The following is a 27,575-nucleotide window of genomic DNA, read 5'->3' on the forward strand; positions in this document are numbered from 1 at the left end:
GCGTGGCGGGGAGCGGTGACGTCACCCTCGCCCAGGGAGCGACGTCACGGCAGCTGCGTTGGGGAGTCCACGTGTTTACCGCATTGCCCCGAGCAGAAGAGATGGCGACGGACTGGGGCTCAAAATGTAACAGCACCTCTGTGGGGGGTTTTTTTTTTGGTGGTGTTGGAGAATTAATTGTAGCGCGGACTCGCGACGTAAATGAGCAGACACTATTCATAATAAAGGTTGTTTTTTTTTTAAGACCGGAAGCAGGTGGATTGCTTCACTATTCTGGCAAATCCCCCGATGATGCTGGATGTAATTACCAGCGTAACGTCGTACTTAAATTGTAAATGTTGTGGATGTACTCTCGAACACACCGGTGGGCTGAAGTAGTAACTAAGTGGCGCGTTGTTTACATGGCAAACCTGGCTGTGGTGGAGGGTTACGACACATTCATAATTCCGCGATCTAACCCAAAAAACCTTTATTATGAATATCGGTTGCGAAAGCCTCCGTGTTAAACAGACACTATGATATTCACGTTTAGGACGAACAACAATCTCAACACCCCGTATCACTGCTTTGAAATATGTATACACACACGTACTATACGACGTTTCGGGCAATGACCCTTCACAGCGCATGAATATGCAAAATTGTTTTTAATCCCATCGGCCCACGCGGTCTTCTGGGGGCGCGTCTAATTAATTATTAGCACAACACAAAGCACAACCACCCTGGACCGGTTTGGACATTCAGCGGTCAGGTTTTGCGTGAGCCAGTGCTGGTTAACTGCGCAGGGTGCCCCATGCCTCGCCAAAAAAACATTTGGCAAGTTCACTCACCAGCATTGGTTCAAGCAAAGCCTTACTGCTGATAATACACTGAATGTCGATTATAACACGCACTCAATTTCCTCCGTTACTCAACACAAAGAGTCGTTGGGTGCGTGTGTGTGTGAGAGAGATGTGTACAAGCTTACTGTATTGATAGTGGTCACAAATAAATTACAACTTGTGGATTAGGTGATGCATCCACGCAGGTTAATGAAGTTACGTTTTTTTAAGTGAGGATGTTGATTACGGGTCAATAAAATCGTTGGTGCCGGACAAGCAATGTACGTACTGCAAAGCATCTCCGACGGTGTCCATGGAGTGTATGGAGTGAATCACAGCTGGAGTGTTGTAGCTGTGAGTACGTTAGGTGGATTGGTAGCAAATCGCAGGCACGTGAGAGTTGGCGACGGCTTTGGGAGCGCTTGATCCAGCATTGGTATGATAAAGGGCTGTAAATAATCACTGTTAAGTGTGATATTCTGAGACATGCCGATCACGAATCACACGTGCTACGTTACATTATGCACTGTATAGCTTTCACGTTGGTAATTTATAGTTATTTAAAATATACAAGAACATGCACATACATATATACCGTGCTAAATATATCGGTGTAATGCAGAGATGTGTAATAGCCATCATAGGTCGCGTGTTCCCACAGGTGAAATAAGATTTTTGTTTTAATTAAAGCTTCCAAACAAATCCCCATTATGTTGCAAATGAGTTGCAGCGACATCACGTCACGGAAGAGCTCAACATTCCCACCGTGCATGGGCACCTTTCTAAATTCTTGACTTCATTCAAATGCAAACAGAGTAATTACAAATTGCGCATTCGATGAATGGAGAAAAACTTGGTGCTTGGCCAAATAAACGATAGTCTTTAGGAATTACAATAGGTTAATAATTAGAAGCTCGTTGCTCTTGCCAATGAGGTTTCACATTGTTTGGCGTGGGTATGTTGAAACACTCACTCAGGGTTTGCACAAGGCGAGCTCTGTAAATAAAAATCAAAGGGAGGGAGCAGCGGGGTAAATAGTAAATCCTCTATTTGGTGAAGCAAGCACACGGTCCCAATGTTCATTATTTAAAATTACCGGAATGTTTGGGTAGTTTTATGTTAGGAAGAGGAGAATCGAAAACTGGAAATGAAAACCGGTTTCAACCGTAAATTTCCTGCAACTTAAACCGAATACCGATCCAATTTGTGTGATGCTCCGGAATGAACCAACACTCCCACCCACCAAAAAAAAAAGTCTCACTCTCATTATTAACCTCATTATTAACCTCCTCATAGTAACCTTGTGCAGTAATGGAGTTAATACACACTCACTATTGCTGACAGGATGTCGCCAAAGGCCCACTCTTAGGAATCCCCTTGCACCTGTGGCTATGACTCCTGACTGCAGCCGCGCCTGGACACAGCCAATCTACCTCATTTGCCCGGAGCAAATTTCTCCGGTGAACCTGCGGTCACCAGAACAGAACGTGCGCTCAACAATAACCAATGCACAAACACAAAAGAGGTATTTTCACAGGGGTACACGAGAGGGCTTCGGGAGAGAGTTCGTGTCGTTTTGCTCCTCCTCCCTTGTGACAACAAAATTAATTGACCCCTCATAAATTTTTTACTTTGCATATTAATTTATGTTTTAAATAAACCTTACTTTAAAAAAAGCTATATAGAATTATATTTGGGTCACAAGACATCTGGACCACCCTGTATATGGGCCATAGTTTGGGTTGCATGGCCACATTCGCACTAAGGTGGCTTGTCTTTAATTTTCCATTTATTATATGCATGTTGAACTTCTATCGCACCGTGCTAATCGGATATGGGGTGGAAGGACAACAAACTAACCAGATAAAAGCAGCTCTATTGAAGAAGATGTGCACATCAGCCTGCCCAATGTTCCGATGCGGTCGATGGTTGGGAAATCGCAGAGCCACAACGAGGGGCAAAAATTAATGGTTGGGTCTCGAATGAGTCGTTTACTGGGGCACGTCCGCGTTGTTGCGAATCCACGTGAAGGGTGGGTAATCGCTTCGAGAGAACTCGTAAAGAAGCCCAGACTCGAACTCCGCAGAGAGACCCGGCACCCCGCAGAGAGACCGGCACCCCGCAGAGAGACCGGCACCACGGCGGGTAGCGACCCACGAGGTGGCGCTGTGGCCCCCACGAAGAAGATCCGCTGAGCGCCACTCTTCGCCCGCTCTCCCTCGGAGCAGCGATTCCTTTCGTGATATAGCCTCGCGAGCTCATAAAAGGTGGGGTCCGTGGAAGAAAAAAAAATAACAAAAATAATATCTCCACCAAGTAATTGTACAATTGAAAAAAAAAACCCGTATTAGCAATTTGGTGGTCCGCGTAATGTTTTGGAAGTTCGAAAAAGGAATCCGTGCACTCGAAATGCTTGGGAACCGTTTCCCAGTGTCCGAGCGCAGTGTGTTTCTATGTACGGCCCGAGGGTAACTGGCGGCCACCTTTACACAGAGTGAAAACACTCCTTGCAGGCGGTGTGGCGGCCCTCACACTGATGATATCTTATCGGCAAAAGTGCCCCCCCCCGCCACCTCTGAAAATTAGTGAAGAACACTGGCCTCGGGAATCGACGCCAGCGAGGCCCCCTTGTGCCCGGCGCGTCCCAAGCCCCCTTGACACCGCCCATACGCTCGACCGAGACCGCGCTGTTGCGTCACGTTCGCAACGTTGATCCACGCACCGGACGACCGCAGACGACCTCGTCGGGACAAGCGACCTGCTGCACCCTCCTACTCGGGTGTCACTCCAGCGCTGGCTCACTCGATATTGCAACATCAACGGGCGTTGTGTGCATTCAGTTGCAAAGGGCATTAAATACGAATCCTTTACAACATGGCTCAAGTGTTCCACTGCTTACACATGATTTCTGCTTGCTTTATTTGGGAATTCTGGGTGAACTTGGCTGCGTATTTCTGCGTCCGGTCCACGAAGGTATGCAACACATCCCATGCCTATTGCAAGGCAACCTCAAACCACCCTTTAAGATAGCTGGGACCACACCCTGTACTCTACATCCCACCCACTTCTGGTTGAACCATACTCTACACAGGAATAACCCTCGAGGATGGGGACCAGGCCATCTGTTACGAAGAACTTCATAGCTCATCGGATTCCTCTAGTCTAAATTAAGATTCTGACAACCGAGTGAGAAATTCTACCCATTCTCCATACTTTTCTCTTACAGTATAGGGTGTGCGGATTGTGTAAAGCTACCACACCTCTGTATAACATGATCAACTGTCGTACTCTTTGGTTCTTTCGGTAAAGTCACGTAGTTAGAAATAAAATAAATCACGACGTTTTGATCGTAACACAAGCGACCTTCATCAGATGGCACCAATACAGCAGGACAACCCGCTGACATAGGAAATGGTCGTATTTTACAAAATTCACTGAGTGCGGGGCATGCAGATCAGTCTTTCAAAGTAAGACGAATGAGTACTTCCAGGAATCTGTTTTACAGTCCACATCTTCACCTGTAATACAAGTAGCCCTATGAACTGCGAGTGCACAGACAATAGTTCCATTCTAAGTGCAGGTTTATTCATAAAATCAAAGTATGTACATGGGGAACAGAATTCCCATTTTCTCCAGATATAAATCTTTACAGGATACCATAACATTGAAGACACTACAATTGCACCAGTTGGTAAAGAAAAAAAAATAAACCTTTTTCCAATCATTATTTGATACGTACAAGAAAAAATAATTTTGCCTTGTCTTTATTAACAATCGTATAACTGCATTATTATAATGCTATCCTTTTATTACCAGTGAGTTCTATTAGACACAAATGCAATTGGCTCTTCTTTAATTCTGCACGGTCCTGCATTTTATCTTGTAACAGTTAAAATCAACACATTGGCATCCTTTTACGAAGTCACTTTTAAATTAAGTAGTGGGCAGACCTGCAAATATAATTCTTCAAATTCTCATTATCACGAATTTCAATCCACAAAATGCTTGTACAAAGACACTAAGTTTGGATATAATCACAGTATTTTATATTGGTATAATGCTTATATAAGCCTTGACACCATAAAAAATGGGCTTTGATTTTGGCAGCAAGGTGGAAATTTATTTTTAAAATGTAATGTTAGTGTAAAATTTTATTTATTAATTTGACTCATTAATGAGTTTAACGGTTGTTGCGGTTTTTTTTGTGGTACAGGTTTCAACCGATTTATGCGGTATATGCGTTACAAGGGCACACAAAAGCAAAACCGCAAGACAGCTTCCTGCCGAGTAGAGCAAACAATACACAATAGTCCCACGTCCGACCGCATAGCCGTATGAGTGAATTTAAATCGCACAGTATATTTTGGGTAGAAATTGGTTTCGCTGCATACTCGCGAAATCGCACAAACCAAACCCACATAAAGCGAGGGAAACCTGTATTGCAGTACTGTTTAGGGCTGATAAATTACATAATGTAAACAGTGCCACCACCATTTATTTCAGTACACCCCCCCCTCCCCCGCAAACCATGGCCAACATTCGTCGCAATGATAAGTCGAACGAGCGTGTTGATAAATCTGAGATGCTTACGGTCCTTCACATTGTCACTAACTGAAACATAATTGCGGTGCATCAAAACAACTTGCTTTGCGGCTATGTCATTGCAATTACATCCATTTTGCAGGACTGTAATTTCAAATACCCTGGGCTAAAACCCATACCAGATGAAACGACAGGACAAGGTCACCTTTATAAATGCTACTCATTCATTGACAAACGCAATGTTACAAGCGCTTCACCTCATGCTACGAGTGAAGAGGCCTCCGTTAATTAATTTTACATCACTTGTCAATGGTTCCCATTGAAAGTCCAGTGATGCCTTAAGACAGTAAACTGCTCATGCAGTAACAAGTTTTTATTTTTTCGTTATCACAAGAGGCATTTGTTGCTCATCACACATGATGACTGTAAAGTTTGGGCTCCTTCACACAAAACAATGTGGGCAGACAAGCAATATTCTACAAATTGTAAACCAATGGCAAACTCATGCTGGAAGTGCAGCATTTACTCTCATGGCACACTAAACGGCAGATCAGCTCCTAAACTTCACTTATATTTCTGTTTGCTTTGCGTTAGCTGAAGCAGTGGACGCACCACCACTCGTACATGATAAGTTATGTGCAGAAGCCATGGTTATGCTCTGGAGTCTATATGTGGTTGGTGGGTTAAATGGGTCTCTTTGAGACCAGAGGACTCTTCCAGAAGATGAGTGCCAAAGGTTCGCATAACCGTTGTTAAATATATTTAGTGGTTTGCAGCCCACTTTGTATTGCAGTAACAGAACTCGACATTAAAACTACGTATCTTAGCTGAGTAATCGCTGAGTCCAGCATGTGGCTTGAGGAACTATATTCCAATGTGCATTGGGAGTGGGCTCATAAATGCAATGTTTTAAAGCGTGGGATGGTATTATAGAGAATAGGGGTGGGTTGTTCCTTTGCTCCATGTAAAGTGAAATGCAGTACTGCTAGGCTTGGCATGGTCACATACGATCCTGGTGGTTGTGCGTTTATATGTATATAGGTGTGTATGAAGCTTGATGGTCGTTACAACATTGCTCTGCAATATAAATTTACCTGGTTTGATCCCTGCCCATGCACTTCAGCAGCAATTGCCATTTGTTTCTTGCGCAGCCCTTCTTCTAGATCATCTCCAACTTGACATTGTGTGCAATCGCCAGTAACCCAGGCAGCAGCGCGCGTGTCTGGCCCCATCAACTCCATTATTGTACAGCTTACGAAAAAAGTTACTTGCTAACAGCACTTCCCAAAACACTCCAGTTGACAAGAGGCTGTAAAAGTGTGAGTGTGCTTCAGTGCATGTTTGTGTGTATACAAGTGTAAATGTTTGATGGGTGTATCAAGATAACAAGGCTGGTGTAGATGGTGCTGCCAGTCTTGCCCCTCCTTGGCATGAGTGGCTGCATGACATCATCCCAGGTGATCCCCACTCTCCGTGTCAATGGGGGGTGGGGCGCTGGGTGCCATCGTGGAGGCTGTCCCTGCGGTCAGATAGCCAGCAACTCCAGGACCTAAGAAAAGGTCACAATTAGCTTATAAAGTATAATGTGTTTGAAAAATCCTTATGTTCAACATAACGCTTCATATTCTTTCTATCAGGCAATGCACAATCTCGCACAAGTCAGACTATAGCATAAAAAAGCATAACGAGCAGTGTAAGATTGGCATCCAAGCTACGTGCATTTTCACTCGGCTTTAAATGGCAGGACCATAAATATATATTACACAGCAAACACCTTACCCGTGAGATAGCCAGCTGTTTGCGTTTCTGAGATGAAGAGGTCATGTTTTTGGTCTTTGTAGGCGCTCCACACAGTGGAGCGAGACAAGATTTCAGTGATCTGGAGAAAAAACACACGCACGCATGGCAAGCACGGAAAGTGGTCCATTTGACTTTAGCATCACAGGAATAAAACTGACCGATAATACATGCACTTTCAAAGATCATGTATGCAGAAAAAGTTAAGAAAACCCTATCAAGAATTGAGTTTAGTGAGCAGGATAGAATTAGGCATCTGTGTTTGTCTCGCTTTAAGACAGAATTCTGTAGTTTTGTTGTATTTCAACAATTTCTTAACACCGTATGACACACTGCAAAGTAATTCATCTTAGAAATACAGACTAAAAGTCATGAAAGTATGATTTTCAGAGGGGGAGTGTTGGTTCACAATGCTATGATCCTGGCATTCAGGATTTAATTTCTTGACATACACAACACTGGTGGAAAATAGAATATGAAGCTCAATTATTATTTGGTATGGTCACCCCCCCCCCCCCCCCCCCAAATAGGTTGACTGAAGCCTAAAATAATTACCTAATGCAGTGTGATAACGATTAACATTAGGAACACACGCTCGAGATTTTGCTGGCCCAACTCCACCGCACTGGTCGCTACACTGGTTTTTAAAATGTTCTTGGCAGCAATTATTTGTTTTTTTTTTGCATCTGCGTGTGTACAAAACAGACCTGCTCGCCGAACTGAAGACTGCGAGTCATCGCCTTGAGGGCCTTCACCACCTGGGCCTTGGTGGCGGCTGGATTCTCCGTGTTTTCGAGCCCTATTCCCTCCAGCAACCGCAGCAGGTATGGCACCAGGTCTGCCTTTAAGGCCTGCCAACACAAATTGACCCACACCTTTGCTCATGCTTTCAAGCAGGACATTTCAATGGGATGGAATTGACAACCATGAACCTATGCATTACCATATAAAAGAGCATACTGTAGTCGTATAATAGGGTTCATGATTATAATTATATTTCAATATGATTTTACATTCATACAAATTATTTCATCTGGTGTAATAATAAATAAAAAATGTTTTGCAAGACATCCGAGTCACTTGTTCTGCAGGGATCTCTATTTTAAAAACTTAGTTTACAAGCTTTTTAAATCAGGTAATTTGGGCTATGGAATTCATACACAATGACTTTAGCCATACAAACAATGACACGGGTTTTATGATGGTGTGCTTTGCCGAATTACCGCATAGGTTACTAGAACGCTGCTTTCACAAGGTGTAGCAGACGTTGCGACAATCTGCACGCGATGAACGATCCACATTGCACCCTCTCTCTCACCTGGCCCACGAGGTCGGTTTGGTCCTTCTGAAACATTCTGTTGAGCGCCTCGCACGCCAAGCCAACCATGTCTGTGCGGCTGCGCATGGCTACGATGAGAGGTCCGATGGTGTCCAGCGATGCCATGGCTCGAACACACAGCTGTATGGGGAGATGTGGGCCAAGACCAGGGTTTTGTGATCATCAGGAGCAAGAAACGTACAAAACAAGAAAAATGCCTTGAGGTTTGAACACATGCACGAGAGCATGTCATGCAGTGGCAGCTTAGTTTGCCTCTAATTATCTGAAAGTTAACACAAGTTTCCCTGGCTTTGTGGGTTGTTTGTTTGATTTAGCTAAATGCAGTTTGAATTCACTCATATGGGGCCATGCCGTAGGATGTGGGACAAAAATGTCTGTACTCTATATGCTTCTAGCAGCTGTCTTGTGCACGGTTGGATACGTATGGTACAAAATAATTTAAACACGTATACATACATACGGTGCATCGAGGGTTGGGTCACTGTGTGGTCTATGCTACGCCATTTTGCTTTTCATGCCCCTTTTTTGGAATGCATCTACCACAAAGCGAGGGAAACCTGTAGAAAGTTAGGTGTTGTCCTTAGCATAAAGCTCTGTCATCTGCAGAGACATCGGCTCAGCTTGTTAAGTATCAAATGCGCCAGCTGGCCGGACGAACCTCGCTGTCGGAGATGACGTGAACGATGCGGATGGCGGACTTGGCGATGGCATTATTGCGGTGGTTCAGCGCCAGCAGTAGCTTGGGAAGGTGGCCGAGGGGAGGCAGCTGCTCGGCAAGCTGGGGCTGGGTGCTAAGCAGAGCCACGGCTGCTGTCGTCACCGTTTCCAGTGTTTCACCCTGAAAAATTAGAACAGGGTTTCGTGCAGATAGAATTGGTTAGGAAATGAAGAGAGGTGCTGAATGGTCGATTGTGTGCTTTCCCCTCCTCTTCTCGTGGCATGGATCTGCACCAAGGACTCACAAGTTCCTAACAATTGGCCTCAACGCTCAGGACGAAAAAGTAATACACAAATATATCTAGATTTAAAAAATGCCCTTGCGTTGTTATACACAGGACAGAAATAAATCAATGTAATTTATTTAAAATTGGATATATACAGCGTTATGGGATACTATTAGCATGAATTATACTACATAAAATGAAAGTACTTAATATTTAAAAAAAAAATTGGCATGCAACAGCATTTCCTTACCCATTAACCGAAAGGCAATGGCAGCACAACATAACGGTTGACAGGAAACGAGTGTAAAGGTTTAGCTTTGAGTGGTTAGATGGGTGGCAGTCGTCAATGAAGGGGGCGAGAGACATCGCCGGGGGAACTCACGTGTGGGTTGTTCCGGGAAAGCAGCTCCGTGAGCTTCTCAAGGAGCGCCACCAGGAACTCCTTTGGCTTGCGCAACACCCACCCGGGCTGCGCCACGAAGATGCGGAGGAACACTCCACCCACCACCAGCTCGTCCTCTACCTCGTTGTACGCCACCGCGAAGTCATCCGGCAGCTGCGGCAGGACATCACAGTTGGACAAATCAAGTTCAGGCACCAGGATGTGTTTAGGGTTTTTCCCTCTCAGAGTACACATGTGGAATAGACGTGTCTTATTTTAAGTGACGGATGAACTATGTACATTATACACATAACGGAAACAATCGTGCAAAGTCCATATACAGTCCAGTTACTAAGCTTAAGAGCTACATAAATTGTTAATGGGTGCAGGCTGTGCTGAATTGCACCCATCTCAATGTACACACACACACACTTGCAATGTGTGGTCTCAAGAAAAACATAACCCCAGGGTACATTTCACACACCTTCCAGTTTACATCCAGATTGTTAAATTGCTCCTTGTAGTGCCTGGAAAAAAAAGAGAACATCGTCACTAAACGTCTTGGCTTAAAACGTGATAGATTCCCATGGTGATTTTTTCTCATTACATTTTTTTTTCATGACATGTCACATTGAAACAATATTTTCTATTCTGCAATATATTATAGCACCATTGCGCAATGCCTTAAATCTTAAGACACAACTGTATTCAGATTCCTTACAAATCCACATCGTGTTTTGCAGATTTTACCTTGGGCAAACAACACTAAGGGGAATGGTAACACAGTGATTAGCACACTGTGCTATGAACCCGGTGATCTGACTTCATTCTGGGCCACAGCTAACAGGAGTGCGCCAAATATCTGCACCGGTCCTGGGACCCACCGCTGCCTTCACCAACCCCCACTGAGCAGTGTCAAGTGTGGCCAAACTCCCACAACCAACATTGCAGGGGAAGACCTTCATCCAGCAATGGACTAACAAACGGCTGTAAAATATTAATTATAAACCACAAGGAAAATTCCAAGGTCTTGCGATTGCGCTGGAATTTTTTGAGCATCAATACTAAACAATAATCGATAACTCATATTTATAATTTAAAAAAAACCCATCATAACGTATGCATGACAAATATAAATATATGACCTTCCATTTTTTTTGTACTTGACTTATGCAGAAAATAATTTCAATCAGTCCTTTTGAAAGTCCTTCCTGCTTTACGGGTTAATTTTCTTAGAACTTGCCATAAAAAAAAAACGTTGGACCAGCATGTGCAGGCGATCCAATTTGGCCGCATAGGCATGGGGAACCCTAGCAGTGACAACAGTGAACTTGCTCATTCTTCCCATTTCAACAATTCCGCGTAAATAATGCATGAGCGCCGCGCCATGGCTTGTGCGCGCCCGCCAACCCCCAGGTGCACGCAGGGGCTCACTCACTCGAGCGTCATGTCACGCACGGTGGAGCACACGCGCTCGCGGGCATTGTCATTCCAGATGAGTTCGGGGTTCTCGTGCATGCCCTCGAAGATGTGCACCGCTGCCTCTGGGCTATCTCGCATGGCGTCCATGAACACGCTTGGGAGGAACTTGGACATGATGATTCGAACCTGAACGAAGCCAAAACAACACGCATGCTTAACCTTGATCCACATCGTCACTTATGGTCCTGGGTCAGCCTGGTAAGGTAACAACAAACGTGCTCTATCAATGAGCGTCGTGGCGCATTGTTTATCCCCAATACCAGAAAACCAACTTGAGCAGCTCTCACCTTAGGTCCAATGAGCCGATCGGATGTCATTTTGGCAAAGAGTTCAGCAGTCTGGGACCGAATTTGAGGGTTGGTTGAGTTGCAGAACAAGTCCATAAGATAGATGAGAGCTCCTAAAGGTTGGAAACAATAAGCCAAAACATAAATATCAAAACCCTAACTTTTTACATTAAATTATTGCACTAATTGTCATGCATAAAATGTTTTTTTTTAAACACAAGGAAATGTAAATAGTTCTAAAGCACACCTTTAGCCATCGCTTCTTTGATGATCTTGGTATTGGAAGTCAGTGCATACAGTGTTTCTAGGACGAGCTGACGGCCTGCAGGAAAACAACATTGATACAAACTGGCTTCATGTACACCTAATGAACAGCACTGGGATGGCTAATCTTTCATAGTGACCAGCCCTGAACATGTTAATTGTAAAGCAGCATGTTGCATTGCTAAGTATCAACACATTCATCAATAATACTGTCTTCAAAGGAAAGCATGTATATAATAGTAAACATTTTGAGCAATGGACCTTCCTTTGTATCACAAATAAAGAGGTAGATTGTATTTGTGAAATCTGTAGGAAATATAATTACCAAGGCAACACAGAAAACAACATGATTTCACTTGCTGGATCACACAACATACTGGGCGTTACTGGCTACAGTGATTGCTCAGTTATTCAAGTTAACCGGAAACTGTCAATGATTAATTCCAGGTATGATCACAACGCTGGGTCTGTGGCCCGACTGACATTAATTGTTGGAACAGAACCTAGCAGTTTATTGTCAGCTATGGCCACAATGTCAGGGACAGTGGAAAGGTTCTTGCTTGGTCCAAGAGTAGTAAAGAAAGCAAACAGCATAATGGTTTGTTGATGCAGTTTCTGAGTTGTGATCTAAGGCTCTGTGTTTGTTGTGGAGTGCCGACAACAGTTACCGTCACTCACTGGAGAGTAGGGAATGCAGCAACAGCAGCAGATTGGCCAGCACGAGCGAGTCGGCAATACTGTTCACACATTCCTGGTTGCTCGCTACGTTATTAATCACCTGCAGTGCAAAAGACAACACCATAACATAAATACATATTTTCATTTGTTTTACCAACTGCTTCCAGAATGGTGTTTTAAAATTTATGAATAGAAATGATAAGAGACAGAAAGCCCTCTTAAGCCTATTGAGGTTTTTGCAAAGCAGTAATATCTCCGAAAAAGTTTTCAGTCACAATAACGAGCATTCAAGTCGGCTTGTCATTGTTAATTTCTAACCCTTGAAAACCATCTCTAAATAACAAACTCACCAATCAGGTAGTCCCACACACTGCACTGGTACATTTACTAGAATGCAGTAACGATAAAGAGCTGTGACCAAAGAGGAAACCTCATGAAAAACTGTAATTTACTTCACATTAAAAATATCTGACCACTTGGTTCTACCAAGGCTGCACCTGTGCAAACCAAGGTGTTTTCTGACCCAAGTTAACCGAAATACCGGTATGGTACGGTGACCGCTGCTGACATTTGTAAACATCATCACCCCTGCCATGTACCATCATAAAGTAATTGCAAAAACAAATATGAATGAATAACATTGCATCTGCGTATTTCAACACTGTGACACAATATATTAGGCATGCACAAGCAAAAAAAAAACTTGTCAGCACATAATTCACTCCAACTTGCATTGATTTAAATATAAAATATGAACATGTAATTTTTGAAACATTGAAAAAAATGTAAACAATCCAAATAACGTTTAATTTTTTATATAAACCTATGCATCTTGGAAGTGATATATTGCACTTAATGAAAACTAGGCATTGTTGCTATATAATTTTGCAATGCTGCCAAAAACTCACCACACCTACCACTGGAAATTTAACAAATCATGATTTAGTGTCGTGGTTTGATTCATTAATGGTTTCAGCGTAGATTAGTTTTTACCATTTTATTCATAGTGATTCTCGTAATTTTACATATAGTTTGTACAGTTTTGAGTAATTAATTCGCCTAAATGTAACATTAATATATCATTGGCATATATAGGCGATATGACCATGGACTCCGGAAGCTTCACTGGCTTCCGGTTCCATAGCGTGTAATTTCAATTAAAACATGAATAATTTGGTACATGCATTGCGAGCTACAATAATTTATGTTATTCAAGGAATCGTTGCACCACAAGCCATCACACTTAATGCCTATGACCAAATAATCCTGAATGCATCCCATTTGATCAGATCTCAGACGCTAAACACTGTGGAATCTGGTTGGTATTATGGGGAGGAGACTGCGAGGGAATTCCAGGTGTTGTAGGATTAGGCTGTGAATTGGCCAGGAGATGACGCTACAGTAATGGATTATCAAATCTGAGGAGCTTTGAGCTCCGTGCCTTTCATATGTAGGGCTTTTTTTCCCAAGAACGGATTTCTTTCCACATTCAAACACCCGCAAAGTGAACTGGCCATACGTAGCAATGCAGGACCACCCCCCCCCCCCTTAAGACTCTGTGGATTAACTAAGTGCATTATTTTTTTACATTAACAGCTGCTACACACACCTCCAACGCAAGTTTCTGCACGGAGCCAGCACTCTGCACTCGCAGTAGAGAAAAGATGAGCTTGAAGTGGCCGATGCATTCAGACTCCGTGCCTGCGCAGACAGAGAGTTCATGGCTCGAGTTGATGCCCACATTTAAAAATACAATGGTATGCCATGATATGCCATTACCACACAGTGCTCGCATTGCTGCAAGCACATTGCCTTATTTTGGCAAGGAATAAAACAGTTTGCTTAACCCGACATGCAATGCTCTTGTGTAATTGGAATGTCAAGAGGGTGTAAAGGTAGAACAGCAGCAGGAGTATTTTTAATCATATATGCTAAAACTGTTTGGTGGGGTTCTACATCTCCTTCAAAGAACCAAGAAGGTGGTCACACATGGTTGAATGAGGAGATGGAGTTTACCTATTGATTTCAGCATGTTAATTTTCTGCAATGCTTTGTGGAATGAAATAGTTTTTTTTCTATCTACGTGACGTTACCAAAAGAACCAAAGAATATGAAATAGTTTGATTGCAATGTGCATGGAATCGCATTTACAAGTCGATTTTACCATATAGTATGCATATATATAAAATTGTCTCACTTTTCCTACCACAAGCCAATAATTTTATGGATCAAATGTTTAGCAGGACTGCTGTCAAAAGCAGATGGAAGAACTGCAAAGTAGGACTGCAGAGTATAATGGAAAAAATGTTCACTTATATCTCTTAATTATCTCAATTGTTATACACTGTTATGTTTCAGGACTCTTTGGAAGTCAGAGTTTAATGTACCTGAAACAGGCATGATAGCGGGCAATTAAAATCATAATAATTATTATTCCAGTTATAATATGCACCCCCGTGTTCACTCGCTCTAGAAGAGAGAGAACAGTACATTAAGGTGTTATCGGCCATTAATGAGTGTTTACAAAGAGGACACAAAACCACAATTCCAGAGCAGGTAATGCACCTGATACAGTCTTACATGCTATGAATGTAATGATTTGCCCCATTCCTCAACACTGATGAATTGTCAGGATTTGGGATCATGGTTTGATTTAAGATGTGCTTAATATTACGGTGAACGTGCAGAGGTTACATGAACCAAACATATACAAATCTAAAATAAACAATGCTTACAGGCACCATTCAAATCATGTATCGCAAACCGCAGGATTTAATTTTCAGTCGATGAATCGATTCGTCGTTACATACCTAACACAGATGACCCCCCATGAGATAAGCGCACACCTGGGTTGTTCTTGATGACGTTGCGAAGGGCCTCGAGTCCCATCTCAGCGCGGCTCAGCCGCTCCAGCTGCTGCTCCGTCTCCACCTTGCGGTCTTGGTTGATGGCCATGAGGGTGTGCAGGTACTGAGCCTGTGAGCCCAGGCTGTCGAGCAGGCTCGCGGCAAACACCTTCGGCAGCTGAGAAAATCGAGCACGTGTGGTCAACGCTGCACATTAGCTGAGGTTAAACATGGCCGCGAAGCAGTCTCCTACATGTGGAGGTTGTTTCAAATGTGCAGCCGTGTTTCAAGAAAGTGTAAAAGAGTGTTGCACTACCGTCTTGTATTACAATGGGACACATTTAATATGCTATCATAATTCATGATGATGACGAATGTATATATTAAAATGGGACAAATTGACTTGCTATTTTAAGGAGTGAGTCAAAGTATACTGGTTTCAGTGGTACCAGAATGCTTGGTGAATTTTATTAACGGCTGTGTTGTATGTGGGAGGACAATGGGGGGTATGGAGAAGACCCATGCATATGTGGGGACATTGCTTCACACTGCACACTGGCTGATTAAATAATGTACGAGATATACTGCTGTCATTTGGCCACCAAACAGCCAAGCAAGTTTGGGTTCTTTGCAAAGGGGTTTCACAGCCACATATATACAGGACTTGAAGAGGCAATGTATAAACATATCAAGCTATACAAAAGTCAACAAATGCGATACCTCCAGAGTGTATGTGGGCTGCTCATTGTAGACTCGTACGAATATTTCCCCCACAATGAGCTCCTTGGCATAGTCACTGAACACAAACTCGGAGCCATATGACTTGTCACATTCACCCTGCAAAAAACCAACACACAAATGTAATGCACACAAGTGTCCCAACAAAAGATATAATGAATCAAAGTGTACACGTCTCATTCACACACGAAGTGCACTCATAACTGTTAATGTACTCGATTGACGTCCCTAATTTCCCACACCCTCCTTTCTCACACGCTTCATTTGTGCAAATATTAATTACGGTAACAAAGCATACAGAACATCAATTTCAATATTGTCTTGGCCCACTGTGGGACTGCATGCATGACAACTTAAGAGCGGATTTAAACTTGTACAAACACACATGCAGGCCCACACATTACACAAGGTTATGCTGACAAAAGGGGCCTCATGTCTGACCATACAACTAGCAAATATATAGGTACAGCTTTCTCAGGATATCCCGACTATAATCACCCAGGAATGTCTGTTCTTCGACCAGGCACCCTCATTAATATTCATGAGCAGGTGATGTCCTCCAAATGGACACTCCCCCACCTCTCCTCATTAATAATCATGAGCGGGTGACATCACTCAATATGGATTACTCCCCCCCCTCCTCACTAATCATGAGCAAGTGGCGTCACTCCACATAGAACAGCCCCCCTCATTGATAATCATTAACAGGTGTCGTCCTCCAAATGGACCCTCCCCCTACATTCATAATAATTAGCGGCTGACGTCACTCCACATGGGGGAGGGCAAGGCTCCACCCCCCTCCTCGGCGTCAACTCACAACCCTCACTGTGAAATGTGACCCATACGACACTAACACTTGCCAATGGACACCTGCAATCAGATTATAATATGAAAATAAACGAATGACAACGAGACGATGTTCTGTAAAAAAACGTTTTCCAGCTGTGAAAAAAATGCATCCCAGTTACATTAAATTATTTGTATGTGCTACTTAACTGTTATTAACTGCATTGCTATCATTCAATTTGTTCTGCAGCTCATGTTTCCCAGGAATTATCAGAAACACCGTTGTCTCGAAAGGATGTAATCTAGTTTTAGATAATGGAACAAACTAGGTCACTAAATCGTGGATCTTTAAGTGTTCCAAATAGTATAACTTGCTACATATACAATCTTTTAACATAATTGGCCTATCAAAGAGTACCACTGATGTGAACATTTTTGAAATTCATCAAAAACATAACTAAAAAGTGATTAAATTATTCTTATTACTCTGAAGCGAGTTTAATTTGCTTCCATACCGTGGCTAACACCCGTGTCGTATAATATCCGACTTGGTCATCACCCCCTTTACCAGCCTGCACTGACCAGCATGGCGAAGTATGGTCAAACAATCCCCAAAACTGAGTCAGGAAGCCTTCATCTAGCATCAACAAATGACCAAACAATTAATTTTTATTGTTATAACTATGTAACACATATTATAAATACGATGTGATCCAAAAACGTGCATTATATTCTGTCTAATGGGACTTCATAGCCATGCATTTAAATCAAAGATGTTGAGAGCACAGGTGGCATCCTGTGCAAGAAGTGTCTGTATAGACCCCTGCTCAGTAGCTCACCTTCTTGATCATGCTGTCCTGCTCACTTTGCAGGAACTCGAGGAGCTCTGCACGAGTACCATTGTTCCAGATCAAGTACGGGTTCTCAGAGTTGCTGTTCAGAAGCTTGAGGACCTGTTGATTGAAGAGGCACCGATGACCCACTGAGGCTGAGCACAAAAAACCATGGTACAAAAACGCTATGTCGCATATCCGACTCGCTGGGGACTGAGGTACAGGCGGAGATGTGAACATCTGGAGAAAATGAAAATTATGCTCCGCACAAATATGTTACTAGAGAAAATTCTACACAAAATTATTTGTACCACGAGGAAATTCTGTGGTGTACTTTTGAAGCGAATGTAACAGAATATTAAGAATACAACACTGTACGTGAACATTTTGGATTTGAGAGAATCTATAGAATAAGGCTCTAGCATCTTGGTGGGCCTATCTGATCTGCCATTCATGTGTGTAACATAATAAAGGTGTGAATAGTACCTCAGCTGAAGGACCCTGACCCAGCTTGCGGGCCACGTAGGGCGTGAGCATGGCCATGAGGCAGCGCTTGATGGCAGGGTTCTCGGGCGTGCCACCCTCCCCCTCCGCGTAGCCCCCAAGCCTACTCAACGCCTGCAGGCTCAGCTTGGCAAGGTTGTTTGCTACCTCCTGATAAATAAGCACAAACAAATATATTAACAACAATAAGATTGTGATTACATAATATCTATCCAGGCTCCATCGTGTGGACTGATGTCATGAGCAACCGCAATGAGCAAATGCTAAACAAATCGCAACATTACAACGGTTTTCATGTTCAAGAGGCAAGGCAGAAGTGTCACGTTAAAATAAATGTTCCATTATAGCATACAGACACGTTAGATTATATTCCGCATATATGAATGCTTCGATGGATCTATCCTCTTAAGATTTATGAAGGAACTGCCAAAGAAAATGCCGGTCAAAGGCATAAGTCAATGTGAGCACTCTGTTAGTGTGTGAGTTGGGTGACGTGACCACAGGCACTTGGGCACAGGGGCGGCAGTACTGGGTCGACAATGTCCGTCGGGCGAGCGAGACCTGCTGGTTGGTTTCCTCATTGGCCACAACACCACTCTCCTCCAGCGTGTAGTCGTATTTGAAGAGGTAGACGAGAAGATGCCACAGAGCACCGGCCTGGAGCAGGTGCGTCTGCAGCCAATAATCCACGGCGAAGGCACTCACGCACTCGACCGCTACTGTAGCCAGTCGAGGAAGGTACTGCAACCACAGGCCCAATGGTGGCATTAGGCTCATCCGAAGATTGTGAACGCAGTGCGTGCGCGCACAAGCATGCATTCAAAGTTATGAAAATAGAAACGGACGCATTAACATTAAATTTCTCGTGAAATTAAATGGATACTTAAATATAATTACATCCAATTGTTGAAGATAACTGATCTAAAACATGTCAAACCTTGCCAAAGAAGAGTACCCTGCAGAGATCCCGTATGATAGGTGGAAGCTCGGCAATCTTTTCCCGGCAGTCTTCAAACTGTGCAGCCACACTGTAACACCTGCAGATGTGGCCGCACACCTAACAGGACAAACATGAAAAGGGGGAAAACAAACATAAAAGCTCATTAGGTTAACAAACTTGAATGTAGCTGAGTGATCATCACAAAGTATAGTCAACAGCAGTATTCATAAAAATGTATATGTACAGCCTTTCGTCAATCCACTGATGAAGGCCTTCCCATGCCGTGTAAGTGTGCATTGGTGAAGGCGGAGAGCAGACGTGGGAGTATAGAAATACAGTATAACAATTGACTTTGTCCTCTGCTGCCCACCACTTCGACCCGAAGTCTATAACACCTGTTGTGCTTGGTGGTCACCCCATCCCTGCTCAGCTTTCAACATTAGATGCAAGTGGTTGCATTCTGGGTAAACTGGTCAAAAGCTTTGTGTGTATATGTACATAGTCCATGGATATTATATTTAGATTTTTTTGTGTATACTGTATATGGTTAATTACACGGTGAAATAAATTCAGCATGGGAAACAAAACCGAGACATAATTGAAAACATATACATTTCATATCAATGAGTTTAAATAATAATAGTTTAACACGTAGGCTTAAGCGGATGAAATTGATATCTTCACTGGCGTTCGTCAAAAGGTGCAGAGATTCAAAGGTAATACCAAATGCAGTTAAAATAACACATCACATAAAGTCTTCTAAAGCTAACCAAATACTAAACAAAGCTAGCGAATTATTATTAATAGAGAGAATACAGCACAACAGGAGTGAATTATCTTACATTTCGGAATCGCTAAAGCAGTTACACTTAGATATAAGCAATAGCATATCCATGCATTATTGGAATATAATCGATACCATAACACAAAAATCAGCTAATGTGTTTAATCTAACAAAAACTAACCAAATGCATACATTTTCTAGACTTCATAATAAACAAATCCCTTCTAAAAACGAACAATTTAAAAACAAAACCGTAATGAACTTGATTAACACTGTTTTAACCAGTGACATGATCTCCGTCCTTTCTAAAGGCCTTAACTTTGCCGTTAACCCACGCACAATTCCAGTGGATGAGATAATTGCTGAGGTAGAATCAGCAGTAAGACTCCTTCCACATAATGAGGCTGAGATGACTAGATACAAAGTTGCCGAAATAATTGAGAATAGCAAACTTCCAAAAGTAAATATTAGCTCTAATGAAGCAAAAGCCTTAAGAGAGCTCCGTGTAAATAAAGATATCCAAATCCTGTCGGCTGATAAAAGACGCACTACTGTAGTGATGTCACGAGCCGATTATGATAATAAAATTAGAAATTTAATAGAGGAAAGTACCTACGTTAAAATTAAACGAGATCCAACTAATACTTTAGAACGTAAGACTACTGCAATAATTGCAAATTCTTTAATCCCTAAGAATGAGCAATACCAAATTAAGTCAAGGGCCTCAAAACCACCTAGACTGTATGGGCTACCAAAGATTCATAAAATCGGCATCCCATTACGACCCATAGTCAGTACAATTGGCTCTGCCACATATAAATTAGCAAAATATATAACTAAACAAATACACAGCCCTACATCGGTAGGACATCTTCATTCATAAGAAATTCAGAACATCTTGTGAATGTGATTAAAGATATTAAAATTAATCTCAATGATATTCTGGTAAGTTTTGATGGGATTTCTCTATTCACTAAGGTTCCAGTGAACAAATCGCTTAAATTACTTGATACACGAGTAAAGAATACAGGTTTACCAAAAGATATTCTAAACTTGCTGACCATTGATTAAATAACACTTCTTATGGAGAGGGGATTTCTTTAAACAAAAGGAGCAGCAATGGGCTCTCCTTTATCTCCTGCTATAGCAAATCTTACATGGAAAACTTTGAAATAAGAGCACTTGCCTCGAGCACATTAAAACCATCTTTTTGGTTTAGATATGTGGATGACACTTTGGTTGTCTGGCCACATGGTAAAGATACACTTAACGATTTTCTAAATCATCTCAATGCACAAAACCCGGCCATCCAGTTCACCATGGAAATGGAGGTGAATAACACACTCCCGTTCCTAGCTATTTTGCTTGGACATGGCCTAAACGGTAAAATAACACACAGCGTTTACAGAAAGCAAACGCACACTGATGCCTATCTGAATGCAGATTCGCATCATCATCCAGCTCAGAAATCCTCTCTTATCAAGACGCTCATATATCGGGCTAAAACAGAGTCAGATGGTGAAAGTCTAGTGAGAGAGATCAAACACGTTAAAAAAGCATTACGACAGAATGGCTACAATAACACTCAAATTAACAGAGCACTGAATGCCAAATCACGATTGCAATGCAACACTGCTGAAAGCGATCAGATTGTTAAAACAATTTAAATTCCATACATCTCAGGAGTAACTGACAAATTAGCCCGTGTTTTGCAAAAGCAAAACATTACAGCAAGATTTGGTACAGTACACCAAATTCAAAAACTAGTTTCTTGCACTAAAGACGAATTACCTAAATTATCAATAGAAAGTGTATAACGGATTAATTGTTTATGTGGCAGATGCTATATTGGACAGACGGGACGTAACATCAGCATAAGACTAAAAGAACACCAAAGAAATATTAAATTATCTCAAACACAACTGTCGGCAGTGGCAGAACATGCTTGTCAACAAGGACACTCAATTGATTTTGATAACGTTAGAGTGTTGTGTAAAACTAATTATTACTGGCAAAGACTAATTAGAGAATCCATTGAAATTGAGAGAAATAGAAATAAACTTTAATCGCTCTGACAGCTACAGGCTTAGTGCGGCTTGGAAGCATATTATTAAATAATACATATTACAATTCCTTATAGGGGAAACATACTAATTAACGGATTACTAACGCAGCATATAATCACAATAACACACATTACAACTAATTACTAATCTACAACTCATTACTAATCATAACCATTGGCTGATTACCAATCGATTATATAATTACAATACCCCCCCCCCCTCAAATTACTGCACCTGAATGAGTTAAATGATGACGTCACCCTGCTGCTCTATTTAAGACCGGGAGCAAGTGAGAGATTTACCATTCTGGCGAATTGCCCGATGATGCTGGATGTAATTACCAGCGAAACGTCGTATTCAAACTGTAAATGTTGTGGATTCACTCTTCAACACACCGGTGGGCTAAAGTAGTGAACTATTTGTCTTTTGTCAACGTGACACTTTTTGATTGATTGGCCGTGTCAGGTGGTGGAGAGTTACCACACATTTAAAAATAACTCGATCTAACCCAAAAACCTTTATTATAAAATAAAAAAGACTTTATTTACGTAAAAAATGATAATATACACTGTGGACATAAACTGAAAAAACACCTTTGTGTTGATAATGATCATACATGTGAGGTGTGTAAAAAACTGTACCTGAACAGGCATGTCATTAACTTTACTAGATGGAGAGAGAACAGCCACACAGCGTGCTAGCGCCTCCTGAAGAATCTGCAATGAAAATCCACAATTATCCATTGGTTATTTTTTTAAAATACGATCACACTTGTTGATCTGGAAAAACCTCAGTGGATCTAACGTCTCTTTTTTCAGGAGGGTTCCTGCCAAGTTTTTGTTGTTTTGCAGCAGGGAGTGATGATTGCTTTGTATACATATATAAATCACGGATTGCATTGAAAACATGTCTTGGGTTTTTAAATGCCAGCATTTTCAAGTATTCCGCTTTAACAGACGAATTGTAAGAGAAACACACGCTTATCTGTGAAATAACAATAATCACTTTAAAGGATATGAATGGTAAAGAAACAGTCTAGACCATAAAAATCTATGAAAGGGCATAACCTGTATTGATAAAATAAAGATTGATCCTGCCTTGTGTATGCTTTAACTTTAACATAGCCATTTCTGTGACCAGTCACAAGCTAATCACTCAGCCATTTCAATGCTAAACTATATGCTAATTCATATTCTTAGTTTTTTCGGTAAAGTCACATGACTTTACCGAAAAAACTAAGAATATGAATTACTGCAGTCACGAAAGCTTTAAATCAAAATTTATATGCTAATTCCTTTGTCAAGGCGCTTTGTTTCTTCTCACACAGCTTAAAGGTCGCGATCTGAGCGTGGCTTTTTCACTCCAGCGCTGTCCTCCAGACGTCGTGAGAATATTGTGTTATTTTATTTTATCAATTTACTTTATTCTCATTCTACGTGACTTTACCGAAAGAACCAAAGAAGATGAATCCTTGCAGTCACGAAAGCTTTAAATCGAAATTTGATCCTGCCTTGTGTCTTCACGAGACATGGCATTATCTGAATAGCATGTATAACACTCACATGCAGGGGGCGCTACCAGGAGAGAGCAGATGGTGGTGGGGGTAATATGGAGAATGTACAACTGTAGATGGGTACCTCAATGCCATCCTCCCTTCGCAGCTCCTCAGCGTTCAGGGCCGAGCAATTGACGGTGTGGAAGGCCAGCTCAGTCGCGGCCGGCAAGAGAGGCGAGAGCTTCGAGAATAGTTGCTGATCCTCGGTCTCCATTGTTAGAGTCTTGATCAGCATCGGGTACCCCGCGTACTTGTACGGCTGCAGCTCTGCCACACACACACACAGAAACAGCCGGTTAGTGAATGCAGGGAGCAAAGGCGCATCGTACAGGACAACAATGGATTTTCTGCACCACCCTCTGATGACGTGATCAAGCAGCAACCTACAGCATCTGCTGTTATATGTATTGTGGTCACATATCCTAGCATTGGCTTGACTCAGCCCTGCTTAGCTTCTGAGTTGTCAAGATCCGGGAATATTTAATGCAATTTAGGTAAATACCACGCACAATAATAGACGAGCAAGTGCTGTTTGAGAACCCCTATTAAGGCTTGCCATTGACACAATGGGGTGAGTGCAGTGATCAGTTAGTTGAACAGGGCATTGTTATTTAACTGATTTTTGTGTTTAGCTTGTTGCCCTCCCGCACCTCCGATTATCATGGTTGGCTATGAACGTGTGGAAGAAGTTCAACATACATACATTTATGCCGTTCATAAAATCTCAGTGGAACGCACTTCACGAGCAGGTGCATTGTGGGTAAAGGACCTGCAGCTGGTAGTGCCCACCTTCTTTGTGCCGGTTGTAGAGGATGCTCTGCGTCTTGAGAATGAGGATGATGTTCTCTGGGTCAGGGCCATCCACTGTTTTGGCCGACTTGCTGCACAGGAACTCGTAGGCCTTGTTCACTTTTTCGAACATGTCCTGATTTGTAAGATGGTAAACAAGACATTCGGTCTGAACATGCGGCAATTTAAACAATTGTGGTGCGAACATTTTGTAACGTTTTTAAAATTAAGATTTAAACAGAAAGAAAAGGCCAATAATATGGTCATCCTGTTATTCGAACAGTTGTATTAAATACAAGTGTAATTTTAACAATGATGCATTGATAAGAGATAAAATATAAATTAACTTAATTTTTTATCCTCAAAACAATTCAACAAAACAGGAAGTAAAATTATTTGACATTTTGCAATTGTAAAACATTGCGCTGTAATAGGTATTATTTTACACGTTAAGATTTAGTGACCACAAAAAGTTCTGTACATTGGTACATACCCTGCCCTCCGGATTTTTGTCTGGATGGTATTTTTGGGCCAACCGGAAGTACGCCTTCCTGATCTTGGCTTCATCATGTCTGCAAAATCACACGAACCACAATAAAAAATTCTACACAACACATTGGTTCGACATGCACCCAATGCCGCATTATAGTGGCATCTTAATGGGTTTGTAAGTCAAAAGCATGGAAAACAAAACATTACTTGGCTACATTCATACATACAAGACGTCTGAAACCTTAAAGAAAAAGTTTATCTTTACTGGGCATAAAATTACACTCACTGATGCAATGCAAAACATTATACATTTCAGTGGGTGAACAGGATGAAATTAATGTGAATTTTTGGCTGCACACATGCATTCAGTATGTATTACACATTGTCCTTGTATAATACAATACTGAACATGCAAACAGAATGTTTTAAGGACGTGGCATTAATGTTCAAATTGTACATCTAATTTGTGTGAACACCAATAACATTGTTAGAATTAGCTACAAAAACCTTTTTAATAAAATAATATCCCTTTTCTGTGACTCCTAACATGCATGGGATCTCGCCAACATGATTCATGCCAGTCTTTTTGGAATACTTTGTAAATAATCCTTTATTTACCCTCACAGAAGGTACCTGTGGTACTGTAACACGTGGAAAACTCATTCTGGCATCCAAGTTTATTGCAGATAAGTCATAAGACACAATTAGTTTTTGCCACAGACATCAAGAATAAAACTCATCTTTGAATTTTCTTTTCTATGATGAGGTCTCCTATATTGATGCCAATAGGTAGAGTTCCACTGTATAAAACCTACCAAATGACACTTAAAAAACACATTTTTATATATATACATAAGTACACCCGTTATATATAAAATATATTTCACAAGTAGTATGTTAGCTATATGGATACTCACACGCCCTGGCCCTTGGGCAGGTGCAGCACCTCATAGGCGTCATCCACGGACATGGCCGAGGGCTTCTTCTCTACCTCCTTTTTCCAGGCATCGAGTGTGTCCTTCAACAGCTTTACCTATCGTGCACAAAAGCATATACATAACTAAGGCATGTGCTGAACATAAACGCGTGTGCATGTGACCACGGCCATGGGCACGTGATATAGCAGTGGATAGGCATATGAACTGTGAATTATGTGACAGGTAGTAATATTGAATGGAAACTCTCATCAAGGTGACGAATAATGAACATAAAAAGTAAATGGTGGTGATGATGCCAGTGGTAATGATATAAGCATTTTCATGACGATGGAGGGTTAGGGGAGTGGGGAGAGTGGTAGTGCAGTAATTGGCACATTATGCCAATTTCTGGCCATGGCTAACATCGGTGCCAAGTTCTGGGTCCAATCTAAACCAACCAACTGACCAGCGTGGGGTGAAGTGTGGTCAACAAACCAAGATGAGCGATAAGGTTTGGGTATCCCTTCCATTCAGCAGTGGATGATGATGAAAATGAGGGTGGTAGTGAGGATGACGATGTTTCAGTTAAGATGAAGCTAGTTGCAATGGGAGAAATATTTAAATTGGTAAACGATCACATTATTGGTAATTGTGGAGAAAATGAAGATGTGGAGCCTCACGGGGTGTTTGATCAGCCAGTCCGGGAAGCGGACGGTGTCACACAGGTGCTTGAGATAGTATATGTTGCAGAAGAGCTCATTGTCCAGCTGAGGGAAGCTGATCAGTGGGATGGGGCAATACTGGTACAGCGCCCGGGTGTTGCTTTGTAGCCGAGGGGAGAAGTCCGCCAGGTGTGCCGAGATCTTCTCTATCATCAGCCTCCTGGTGGGGCACATCAGCATAAACAATGCCACCCGAACGCTCACAAGGGTCAAACTCAGGTAATGTTTGATTGTTGCTTAAGTGCTGGCTATTAGTGTTTTGGTCGTTAAGCACTAGTGAGCAAAACAAGTCAAACTTACGTTACAAGTTTCAAAATAAAACTACATCCATCCGTAAGAAGAATCATGGTAAGCTTGCTACAAAATATTTCTGAAACCATTCAATAGCAGAATGAAGCACACGGTATTTCCATTACCGTAGCATGTCAGCAAAAAATAGCCATGTCATTAATGCGTTCCAGCCATTTAAGTCCGAGTCAGATGTAAACTAATAGCACTCTGGATTTGATTCGTCCATCATTCACAACACAAATAGACACCCCTAAGCCACCCCCACGGGGAATATTCCCTTAATTAAGGCTCTAAATCTTCCACAGCCGTACCGCATTTCATTGCTCCAGATGGCCTCGGGCGTGTCAAACTCCCCCAGAAAGATCTCGGCAAACTTTTCCGGCAGGTAGTTTTCCAGATAGCAGACCATGGCCTCGGGCAGCATGTGGCCTAGAATGCTGCGCTGCACCAGCTCCTGGCCCTTTGTCTGTGTCGCGAAGGCACACACCATCATGACATGCTCTCTAATAATGGGGCAAGCGCTTTGATCATTGATTGCCATCTTTGATCATATTGTCAATTATCACCTAGTATAAAACAAACTGGCATGCCTTTATTTTTGAAGGCCGAAAAGCATGGAAAAAGAAAATAATTGATTAGTTTGGTGTATGCTCCTGCAGAATCTGGTTTAACTTGTTTTAGTCAAGCAATCTTTACTAGCCGACATAACATTGCATTTGACAAACTACTAGGGAATAACTAAAATTGTTAAAATTATGAGACAACAGCATCAATAC

At 42.0% G+C, this 27,575-nt stretch overlaps 1 protein-coding gene across 4 annotated transcripts in view; it reads right to left on the reverse strand.

The window, feature by feature from the left end:
• Positions 1-4,384: 4,384 nt before the first annotated feature.
• DNAJC13 (DnaJ heat shock protein family (Hsp40) member C13) overlaps positions 4,385-27,575 on the reverse strand; it is a 55,844-nt gene continuing 32,653 nt past the window's right edge. For all 4 annotated transcript variants that reach the window (XM_032951155.2, XM_032951152.2, XM_076066193.1 and 1 more), the window contains 25 exons: positions 27,111-27,265; positions 26,467-26,668; positions 25,787-25,902; positions 24,871-24,949; positions 24,378-24,513; positions 23,671-23,855; positions 22,675-22,749; positions 19,181-19,300; positions 18,805-18,984; positions 18,226-18,393; positions 17,746-17,859; positions 16,103-16,219; positions 15,383-15,560; positions 14,146-14,237; positions 12,537-12,636; positions 11,842-11,916; positions 11,595-11,707; positions 11,264-11,433; positions 10,310-10,352; positions 9,826-9,999; positions 9,158-9,337; positions 8,479-8,619; positions 7,868-8,011; positions 7,143-7,242; positions 4,385-6,912 (listed from right to left, as the gene is read on the reverse strand). In XM_032951155.2, the coding sequence (XP_032807046.2) occupies positions 6,812-6,912; positions 7,143-7,242; positions 7,868-8,011; positions 8,479-8,619; positions 9,158-9,337; positions 9,826-9,999; positions 10,310-10,352; positions 11,264-11,433; positions 11,595-11,707; positions 11,842-11,916; positions 12,537-12,636; positions 14,146-14,237; positions 15,383-15,560; positions 16,103-16,219; positions 17,746-17,859; positions 18,226-18,393; positions 18,805-18,984; positions 19,181-19,300; positions 22,675-22,749; positions 23,671-23,855; positions 24,378-24,513; positions 24,871-24,949; positions 25,787-25,902; positions 26,467-26,668; positions 27,111-27,265 (3,258 nt within the window). In that variant the 3' untranslated portion in view covers positions 4,385-6,811. The remainder of the gene's footprint in view (positions 6,913-7,142; positions 7,243-7,867; positions 8,012-8,478; positions 8,620-9,157; positions 9,338-9,825; positions 10,000-10,309; positions 10,353-11,263; positions 11,434-11,594; positions 11,708-11,841; positions 11,917-12,536; positions 12,637-14,145; positions 14,238-15,382; positions 15,561-16,102; positions 16,220-17,745; positions 17,860-18,225; positions 18,394-18,804; positions 18,985-19,180; positions 19,301-22,674; positions 22,750-23,670; positions 23,856-24,377; positions 24,514-24,870; positions 24,950-25,786; positions 25,903-26,466; positions 26,669-27,110; positions 27,266-27,575) is intronic.

Source organism: Petromyzon marinus, chromosome 10 (genome assembly GCF_048934315.1).
Source record: "Petromyzon marinus isolate PM22_M1 ecotype Great Lakes invasive population chromosome 10, UKy_Petmar_22M1.pri1.0, whole genome shotgun sequence".
Taxonomy (NCBI): domain Eukaryota; kingdom Metazoa; phylum Chordata; class Hyperoartia; order Petromyzontiformes; family Petromyzontidae; genus Petromyzon; species Petromyzon marinus.